General features: G+C 37.0%; 1 protein-coding gene across 2 annotated transcripts in view; it reads left to right on the forward strand.

Annotated features, from left to right (window-relative positions):
• Positions 1-10,263, forward strand: part of METTL25 (methyltransferase like 25) — a 43,989-nt gene extending 33,726 nt beyond the window's left edge. For both annotated transcript variants that reach the window (XM_066319230.1, XM_066319232.1), the window contains 3 exons: positions 7,648-7,722; positions 8,347-8,418; positions 9,992-10,263. In XM_066319230.1, coding sequence (XP_066175327.1) covers positions 7,648-7,722; positions 8,347-8,418; positions 9,992-10,090 — 246 coding nt within the window. In that variant the 3' untranslated portion in view covers positions 10,091-10,263. The remainder of the gene's footprint in view (positions 1-7,647; positions 7,723-8,346; positions 8,419-9,991) is intronic.
• The last annotated feature ends 851 nt before the right edge of the window (positions 10,264-11,114 follow it).

Below are 11,114 nucleotides of genomic sequence, written 5' to 3' on the forward strand. Positions count from 1 at the left end.
GAATTGCTCTGTGGGCCATGGATCATAAAATCATAGAAGAGATGTTAACAATCATCTAGTTCCAACCCCCCTGCTGTGCACAGGGACACCTTTCACTAGACCAGGTTGCTGAAAGCCTCATCCAGCCTATCTTTGAGCGTTACCAGGGATGGGGCATCCACAGCTTCTCTTGACAACCTGTGCCAGTGTCTCACCACCCCCATAGTGAAGCATTTCTTCCTTATGTAGTCTAAATCTATCCTCATTCATTTTAAAGGCATTCCCCCTTGTCCTGTCACTACATGCCTTTGTGAAAAGTCCCTCTCCAGCTCTCTTGTAGGTACTGGAAGGCGCTTTAAGGTCCCCTCAGAGCCTTCATTTCTCCAGGCTGTGCAGCCCCAGTGCTCTTAGCCTGTGGCCACAACTCTTTTAGTGCGGCCATTCAATGAATTCCTTGTCCACCCAGTGGTCTCCAGTGTAAAGATGAGGATGTCATGTGGAATAATGTGAAATGTTTTGCACAAGTCCAGGTAACGATGTCAATTGCTCTTTCGTTATCTACCAATGTTGTCATCCCTTCATAGAAGGCCACCAGACTTGGCACAATTTGCCATTACTGAAGCCATGTTGGCTATCACCAGTCACTTCTTTATTTTCTGTGTGCCTTAGCATAGTTTTCAGGAGAATATGATACATGATCTTAGGCATCAAGGTGAGACTGACAGACCTGTAATTCCCCAGGCCTTCAGTTTTTTCCCTTTTTGAAAATGAGCTATGGATTATGTTCTCCTTTTTCCGTGGGAACTGTACTAGGATGACATGACTTCTCAAATATTCTGGATAATGGCTTAAGCAACTTCATCTGCCAGTTCCTTCAAGGACCTACAGACGCATCTCATCAGGTCCTATGAACTTGTGCGTCTTCAGGCTGCTAAGATGTTCCTGAGCCTGATCTTCTCTTACAGTGAGCAGTTCTTCATTTAGTCAGTCCCTGCCTTTGTCTTCTGCAGCTCAGGTGGTGTGGCTGATACACTTGCTAATGAAGACTCATGCTAATGTTGAGTGTCTCAGCATTCTCCAAAAGCTGTGTAACCAGTCTCCTGTTCTGGAGATTGTGCACATTTACCTATAGAATCTTTTCTTGTTGCTATTGATGTCAGTCAAGTTTAATTCTGTAAGAGATTTATCTTTCCTAACCTGATCCCTGGGTGCTCAGTTAATATCCCTGTGTTCCTCCCAGGCTATCTATCCTTGTTTCCACTCTTGGTAGCCTTTCTTTCTGTTGTTTGGTTTGACTGGAAAGTCATTGATCATCCATACTGACCTCATGGTATTTTTGCCTAGCTTCTTGTTTAAGCTTGGAGATGGTAACTCTTGAGTATTAACCAGCCTTCATAGGCTGCAGTAACTGGTCTGGATACATACCAAAGCAGTATTTTGTTCCTGATTATTTTCTTTGTCATAGTTCACTCTATTCCTATGGACTCTGTGTTGTACAGACAGAGCATTAAGGGTCACATAGATTTTGGGGAAATTCTATCACTAGATCTCTTTTCCCTTTTGTTCACTGTTTTACCTAGTTAACTGTGAACCCACTCTTGGGAGAATGGAGGATTCATCCCTGTCCTCTCTCCTAGAGTAGCTGGCCCCTCTGATACTTGTAGGCCTTTTTGCTTTCAAGCATTAGAGCAATTTCTTCCTCTTCAGCTCAGAGCATGTTTCAGCTGTTCCTAGCTGCTTTGCAAATGCATTTAAAATTATGCCTCTTTATTAACACATATGATTACTGCCTAAGGCAGTAAGTGCTACAAATAGCATTGCCATGGCAAAAAATCCTCGTATAAGTATTTATGTATTCCTAGTTTTTAAGAAAGAAAACTCAAAACTCTTTAGGTTTCCTGGTGTCCTGTTCTTACTGGGGTAGATTAGCAAAAGGTCTTTCATAGGGGATAGCTTAAGGTGGTTAAATGGAGAAAGTGCTTACAAAGCTAAGGCCTGGATGTGTGTCTGACAGCCTTTGGGGTGTATTGACTTGATGCTTTTGCAAACTCCAGACTATTTAATTTTGAGTGTTAAAACTGGTAGACAATAATTAAATCAGAATCTCTGCAAAAATACTTTTTTTTAAATTAATTTATTATTCTTTATCAGACAAGTTTGAGGTTTTTATATTTGTTAAGTGGAGATGGATTACTCTTAGCTTACTGTAGACTGTCCTTGACTTGTAAATTCTCCTCAGCAGTGACTAGTGGAATATCATAAAATGCAGTTTGCTAATGAAGGGAGATAGCATGAAGCTTACTGTGTGGCTTAATTTTCTCTTGCTCTAAAAAGTGTTGAAAAGCCATTCACTTAAGACTGGGAAACTGTCAGTAGTGGAATTGTGTAACACATTAAGACATTAATCTGAATATATGCAGCTGTACTAGGAACTAAAAAGATTTTTTGCAGCAACTCATAAGAGAGGGTGTTTTAGCCTGAGATTTCTTACAATCTTAATGTCTACCCCACAGCCAGTGCCAGTGTGGATATCTTGAAATGACAGTGGATATCTGAAACTGGTTGGTCTTTGCTAAGCATATTTGTAATTTGTTATGTTTTATTGTGTTCAGCCATTGAGCAAACATGGAGCCAAAGCCCAAACCAAAACAATGCTCTCCACTTTCCCCTGAATCCTGAAACATCAATTAACTGAGACTAAGTAGTCAAAAAATGAAGGTACTACATGGATTTACACACTTAATGCATTCTACAATTGCTGAAGAGTTGACTTTCTTATCTGTTTTCTTTGAAAGAAGAAATTTAATCTCACAGACTCTCTGTTTCCTTTGTTAGTTAGGGAAGTATTGAATGACGGCTCAGGTAACACTTGCATAGCCCTGTACAAAGTGTAAGCACATAATGCTATTTTTAAGCTTAATTGTTTCTCACATAGACAAAGTATTATCCCCATTATGGTACTGTAGCATTTTACTCTGACAAGGGCTCCTAAGAGATGTTACTTGTATCTCAATTAGGTATAATTGTAAATAATACAAATTGCATTCATTTGAAATGCATTTTAAACAAAGTTCTGAATAAATTCAAGTCTCTCAGTAATTTTATTATCTGTTTTACATTTTACAGTATATGATGTTACCCTGAAAAAGTTGTAAAATTTCCTGTTAGTTATGTTTTCCCAAATGTTTTGAACTGATTTAAAACACTGCTCTGGTAGAAGGATTGCCTTACAGTTTTCTTGCACTCTAGTGTTCCTGATAGTGATGGTACAAGTAGAGAGTGGAAACGTGAAACTGGTGCAGTCAGTGCAGGAAGAAGCAATCCCTTTGAGGTAGCAAAGAGGAATTGCATCTAACAGACTGTGGAATAGCATCCTTAGACTGTCTCTTCTCTGGAAGGTATGTGCAGCATTGGACAGTAAAAGAGACTTTCATTCAGTGAAAATTCTTTTCATCTAGGAAAGAATACAGCCCTAAAAAAATGCTTCCTGAAGAAATGTGAAGTGTGGCATCAGTAATTGCCTCACACCTTGTGCCTGAATATTTTCTTTTCAGCCTGTGCTCTATCACCATGCCTGTGGGACTGCAGTCCAGGGTGGGTGTGCTGAGGTGTGTGTGGTATCTCACATGTCCTCAGAGCTCTGCTACAGTCTCACTGTGTTCACAACAGATCAGTCAGTCTTATGACTCATGTTTAGTGCCATCTCCACTGTATGTATTCGTGGTATTTATGGTATACCCATATGGTATTGTTCAACTAGGTCACTGGAGACCTTGCTAGGTTCTCTTGCTTGTTTCAGATGTTTGAGTGACCACATCAATCCACAAAGAAATCAGTACAAAAAAAGCTTGCACCATCATCATAATGCAAAGGGATGAGGTCCTTTTGTTCACAACCTGATAAAGACCAGGAGACATTGTAGCTGTACTGAGGAAGAAATACTGGCCAAAACTAAATGTAGGTCACTTGAGTGTCAGTAACATAAGTTAGATCTTTGAGTGCAGAGTCATTATTAAAACAAATGCATGCATTTGAGTTTTTTCGTATTCACAGTATCAACATCAAAATGTAAGAAAAGAGTTCAGAGCATATATATAAAGAAATATTTTTTGAATACACAAGTGACAATGCAGAGAACTGTTGCTTGGACAATTTCAGTGACTGAATGGGGCTTGCTTTGCATGTGGAAGTACAATTCTTCTTCAAAAATGCCAAGAGTAAACTACTCCTACTTCATCTTGGAAGAAGAGCTGAGGGTTATATTAGGTACTGAAGGCAGATGGAAAGCTGTTGCAGTTTCAGACAAAGCCAGTGTTACCTGGATTTTTGTTGTCTTTCAGTAAATTGATCACGTGGCTTATCTTTTCATGCCCTTCTCTGCCAATGCTTTTCAGTGGACACTCTCTCTTTTCCAGCTGAGCTGTTGCATTGAATTGGTTCCCTTACCAAACTTTTGTCTGAGGCACAGTTTGGAATAGTACCTAGTCTATCCATGACAGCAGAATGTGTTCAGTCAGAATGTGTAATAGGCAGAGAAGGAATGGAAAAGCACGTACTTGAGTATGGCAGTGTGCAAGGGACGTTTTTGACTCACTTCTTACTTGCCAAACGTTTCACAATTTGTTTTCTTTTGATTTATATGCTTCATCTTGAAAAATGGAGAACATAAAGGAAGCAAAAGCAGAAAAGTTTCAAGATCGCATTTTTCCAAATATAGATCTTTGTATTTTAATTCCAAATAGCCTGTAATTTCAAAAATCCATTATACTAAAACCCTATTAATACTCAGTTGAAATGAAAAGCTTATAGGGCAGAGGTTAATAAACTCTTTTGTTTATTTCATGACTGATATATTTTAGTTGGTTTGACTGTTTAGAGTGGAAGAGAAAAACAAAAAGATGTCTAAAATATTTGCACAGCTTCACAGAAGATAAAATATCAGTAAGACCAAAAAAATTCTTATTAGTCCACATTAGTACTGCCAGATAAGCTACGCAACCTTACTTTTGCAATTGGGAAAACGTACTTTTTAAATTGAAAAAATATGACTGAACTACTACAGAAGTTTTTTTTTTCTGATCTCTTGTTTTAAAGCAGAGTTAGAATTATGCATCATTCCTGAAAATAATATTTGTCAGATCTTCTAAAAGCTTCCTGTGATGGAGACTGACAATCTTGTCAGTCTTTCATTGACCTCTAAGAGAAAATGTTTCTTCAAGTTTTTGGCTGAATTTTTTTTTTTTTTTTTTTTTTTTTTTCCCCCCACAAATCAAGCCTCTTAGTTATTGCCCTATCACACAGTGAACAAACTGTTCCCTACTTCTTGATGATAGCCTTGTAAAAACTGTTATTATCCCCACTCTCAATTTTGTCTCATTTAGCCTGATCAGTTCCAGTTCTCTAAGTCTTTCTTCATAGGTCATGTTTTCTAGATCTCTGATCTATTTTCCCTCCCAGGGCTTTTTCAGACAGTTCATTTCATTCTTTGAAATCTGATGCCCAAAAATGGATGCAGTATTCCAGCTAGAGCTTTTCCACTGCCAGAGTTGAAGGATTACTTCCTGCACTTTGCAGGCTGCTCTCCCATACATGTCACAGAATGGTGATTGCTTTTTTTTTGCAGTAGCACAACTGTGACTCTCACTCAGCTTATGATCTGCTCTGTCTTCCAGACTGTCACTTGGTGCTCCCCATCCTGAACAGCTGATTATTTCTGCCTGAGCCTAGTCCCTTCTGCTTTTCTGTGCAGCATTTCAAACTTCTCTAAGCAAAGCTCCAGTTTCTGAAAGTTATTTTAAGTTCTGGCAATGCCTTCCTGTTGCACATTTGCAGACTTAGCTAATGTGGTTTCTGTTCTATTGTCTGAATCCTTAATGAAAATACTGCATTCCATAATGGACCTCCAGTCAGCAGGTCATTCCAGTTGCTCAGAGACTCATTAGGAACCACTCTCTGGTTCTGGTCATTCAAATAGTTTTCGTTCACTTTTTAGTACTTTATTCTGAAGCTTGTTTCCTAAATTTGCATATAAAATTAGTATGGGAAATGTTACAAAAAATCATTTTGAAATCAAAATATATGAGAACCACTTGTTTTTCTCTGTCATGAATCCTTTTACCCTCCTTACAAGGGAAGTAGATAGACCTGTGATTTATTCTTGATGAATTTGTGTTATTACTAATTTGCTTATCTTTCAGTGGTTTTAAATTCTTTATTTGTTCCATTTTCTCAGTGCATTGAATCTGAACTGTCTGCTCTATAGTAAAAGACATATATTTGCTATCTGTCTGACATACTGTCATTGAGAACTTCTCAGTGACAATGAGTAATAGTTCTGAGGTCACTTCAGTCCCTTCTTGCCTGTCCCAGGATAAAGTTTATAATACTTGATTTGAAAACTTACAGATTCTTTAAATGTTTCCTGTTTTGTTTCCCTATTTTAAACAAAGATTTTACTTCTTTACAACTGTATTAGCCACATGCTCTCAGATGATTCTTCTAAAAAAACGTGCAAAAATTTATAAGCACTTCAAGACTTTGTCTTTTGTCATAGAATCACAATCATTTAGGCTGAAAAAGGCTTTTAAGAGCAGCAACTCCAACCATTAATTCAGGACTGCAAGTCCACCAATAAACCACTAAGTCCCTCAGTGCCACATCTACACGTCTGTCAGAGCTGTTACTTTTCTGCTAAGTTTGGACTCCCTCCTTCCATTGCTACAACAGAACAGCCATACTGCAAAACTCCCAGTACTGCAGAAGTAGATCAGGCTTTCAGCTCTGCTCTTCCCAGCAGCCTCCATCCACAATAATGCTGCAATCCTACTTCCCATTCCTTTGGCGTGTTCCTTATGCGGCCAGCTCAAGTGTCTTGTTCGGTGTCCAGGACTGTGGTCAGCAGAGCAGACCCATTGTGACCTTCAAAAGCCAGGCAGTGTGATGGTCTGGGTGCCCTATAGAGAGCATGCTTTGTGAAGAGCAGTCATGGTCACAGCTGCAGCACCTGCTCTGCTGCACTGGCCAGCAAGGGATGAAAAGGCTTGGTCAAGTTCCCAAATTGCCTGTGTATTTGGCTGTCAGTTCAGCCCCAAATCACGGCATTTACACGGCATTACAGTGGTGGCAGTGCTGGCAGTCTCACATCAGGTGACTGGGAAGAGAGGGAACATGAAGTAGTTCAAAGTAAATACAGAAAGTTCTATTTTAAAGATGGGTAATTTTAGGTACAGGAAAACAAAGCATTATTTTCAGAATCTGATAGTAGGTTGCATAGTAGTAGCTTGTTATTCTCACACCAGAGTTTAATTCTCAGCTATTTAAATAAATCTCTTGGGAATGGAAGTGAGAAGGGGATAAGGTACATGGAAAGGAAATGAGAATGTTATCTCCACTTTACTGTGTAATTCTCATTTAAGAATAACTGGAGCTTTCAGAATAATGAATATATCTCAGTATTTCATGTCAGTGGAAATGCTATGTGAAGAAGAGTTACTATAAATAAGAACTGAGAAACTGCTATTGGAAAATTATTATAAATATTAACAAAGTGCTAATTTCAAAAATGAAACACGGATTTCATTTTGTAGTGTGACAATATTTAATTCTAAAGTTCTCTTGAAAAAGTAGCTAGAATAACTCTGATATATATATTTTTTTAATCCCTTGCAGCTCCCAGACAACTGTATAATGGATTACTATGAAAAGTACCAGCACAGAATGAATGAGCTTGAAGCATTTAATATGGTAAAAGTTATAAGATTAATACTACTACCTTGCAAATATGTGCTAGTCTAGAACAAAGCCCTGTTAAGTTTTATGTGGAGATAGACTGTCGTACACTATGGTATGCAATCTCGAAAAAACAAAGCAGTTCCCCCTTCCATACTTTGGAGCCTATCCTATTCTAGAACTATATTAGGTGTAAGTAAAGTAATAAAGTGAACACATGGAAGAGTCTTTTTCAAGAGAGACTATTGCACTGGAAAATGGAATGTCAGTCTCCTTTTAAATCTAGTCTGGTCTCCATGCAGTTATTTAATAAAAAACCTCTTTTTTATTGAAATTCATTATTTTCCTCTTTAAAATTGTTCTGCTTCATTTAATATTATTTTCTTGTTGGACAATGTCTGAAAACCAACTAAATAACGTAGTTCTGTGACTTTATGGCATTCCATGTATTTTCGATCTTTAATATAATCTGTTTTGAAGATGTCCGTCCCATAGGGAAAATTAGCAAGGTGACATTTGTACAACAGAACCACTAAAAAATGATTGACCTTCCTGGAATTGTTCTGAGGAAATGTAGCCATTTGGAAGTGTATTGCTTGTTGTTCCCAAAAGGATTATAGCATCTAATCTTTCTTTCAGTTGAAGGTTGTTCTGGCTCCTTGCATAGAGGTTTTGATACTTCTGGATCGTCTTTGCTACCTCAAGGAGCAGGTATTTTTGCATTCTCTTTTATGATACCTAAAGGCTACACCACTGAAATGAGGCTATTTCAGTCAATTTATTACTGTGCAGACAAAAAGTCTCTGTTGCAGAATTATTATTCTCATCACATTTGCAAAAGTATAAGCATTCATTCCATTTAGTATAAACATATGCCCAGCAGATGTTTTTATTTTCGACAAAGCAGCAAGAGTAAAGTTTATGCTCTTTTAATTGTATGGTAATTACTAGTCAATAGATAGTAAAAAATAAATTAATCAAAGATGCAGCAAATCTCATTTTATACAACATAATGAGATGTTTAATAATTAAAAAATATTTGGAAATGCTAAACAAATACTGTGCTGTTAATACTCAAATTTCCAATTACTGTGCTTTGGAACTTATAATTCAAAAAAGTTTGAACTAGATCCAAAATGTTTATGACTTTATTTTACTGTTTCTTAATTAAGATCAATGATGAGAGATGGCGCAGTTTTTCCAACTGTATGGGTCAGCTGAGGTACATTTGACTAACATACAGCCTGGATATATTTTACAAGTATAGATCTGGGATATAATAAGCAAATGCTACTACATTTACTCCATGATTTCTTCCATTATTACACTGTTTCTTCTAATACTGATTTTGAGCTTGGCCGGGTTAACTTGAAAGCAGTGGTAATACTTTTTCTGCACCAGTAAACATTTTTCACATAAATAATAATTTCCTAGGAGGAAATGCTAGCATCTTCCAGCTTCTGCTCTGGGCCATAGTCAAAATAAAATTTTAAGATAAAGTTTAAACTCATTCATATGAATAGCTGTGTTTTTCCACTATAACCTTTCATTTTAACAGCTCCATTTCATCATAAATGAAAAATCACTTTACTCTCCGTCATAGTGCACTTGGAACAACTGAATTGTAGTAAATGTATGCCTTTGTTCTAACTGGTATTTTTACATAGAGGCAATTTGAAATAGTTAAATAATGACGTATTTTCCCAAATGCCAACCAGTTATAAATTGCATTGAAATCTGTATGATATCCAAGGTGGGAGATGAAACTTGCTGCATATAGCACTAATTCACCTTTTCTAAATGTAAATATGCATGGATTTAATCTTGTGCTGATTGATTCACAAAATGTGTTTAAGAAGAAAAATAAAAATTATAAAAGCCAAATGCAGCATGATGACCAGATCCAGCCAGCATGATTCATTTGAAGTCAGTTAATTAGCTTCAATATTAGAATGTGCAACATAAAGCGAGTATGACATGATCCTTAATTTCTTTGCTCTAGTTCAACTAAAAAGCAAAGCTTTATTGATGAAGCACACAGGAAACTATCACTTGATAGCACCAGAAATAATTAAATGACTTTAAAATGCATCCTGTTATTTGTGTTCTTTTTTTCACAACAAACTTCCCCCCAATTTTCTTATTAGATTAGTGGTTTTCCTGCTTTGTATTGGAATAATTCTATTTATTTTCAATTTTGTAATTCAAAATGTGGACCTATTACCATATTTTAGCTTATAAGTCAAACACATTTTTATGCACTTCAATCATATATCATTTTCAGGAAAACATTGCCTGGTCTGGACTTGTGAAGTTATTTGATCCTGTGAAGTCCCCCAGATGCTATGCAGTTATTGCTCTGAAGAACCAGTCACATTCTTAAGTGGAAGCAAATTGCAAAGAGGTTGGAAATTCTGAACTGATAGTGCTGTGTCTTCCCTTTTGTTCTGTTATTTTTAATTGATTCCTCAAGTCCAATATTTGCTTTTCAGATGCAAAAGAAAAAAGTGTAGTGCCTCTTTGAGTCCTCAGAAATAAATATCTCCTTTATAAATATGATTGTCTCCTTATGTCAGTTATTGATGTTGAACATCTGACTATTGTAAATGTTAAGGCCCATATTATGGGATTGTTATTTAAAATAGCATTTCTGTTTCTTCTTTTTAAGGTATTATGCTTTTGTATCCTTTCTCTTGATACTTCTAATCTCAAGATAACCTCAGTTTTTACCAGTGGCTCATATCAACAGTCTCAGACTAGGCTCACTTTTGTCCTTTCTGAATTCAGATGGTGCAGAGCATAAACAGAAAAATAACCTGTGCTGTAAACAGGAGGCTCATAGACTTATTTATAGAGCAGCATAGAAGAGCCTAAGTAGTTACTACCTGTAAAGGACAGTATCAACCCCTTCTTCCTTCAGGCATTTTCCTGGCATGCACTCCTTTGCCTGTCACTCTGAATGAAAAATATGTGTGCTCTAATCCAGTGGGAGATTTCCCAGTGCTTAAGAATCAGCTGCCCTGCTGGGGTTCACTCTGTAATCCTTGGGTTGTATTGGAAAGCTATTATCTGGCTCAAATCTGTTGGGTATAAATACTTGGGTACCCAAATGAATTGAAACTTCCTAGACAGTTTCTTGTTAGCTGTGCTGCATTCATGAGTGGGAAGTTTATTTGTTGATGCATTTATCTCAATGGGTTGCCTAATTAAACTTGCAGATTTTCCATCAATTAAAAAAAGAGAAAAGTTTATTTTTTATAAGTCCTAATGCTTTTATTAGAATTTTCCAGCATATGTGAAATATAACTAACTACTAGTGCACAGGAAAGAAGGACAACAAATAAATAATAAAATACAGCATTAGAGAAGAATGAAAAGGGAGAAAGAAGAAAAGAGGAGAATACACA

This window comes from Sylvia atricapilla, chromosome 5 (assembly GCF_009819655.1).
Source record: "Sylvia atricapilla isolate bSylAtr1 chromosome 5, bSylAtr1.pri, whole genome shotgun sequence".
Classification (NCBI taxonomy): domain Eukaryota; kingdom Metazoa; phylum Chordata; class Aves; order Passeriformes; family Sylviidae; genus Sylvia; species Sylvia atricapilla.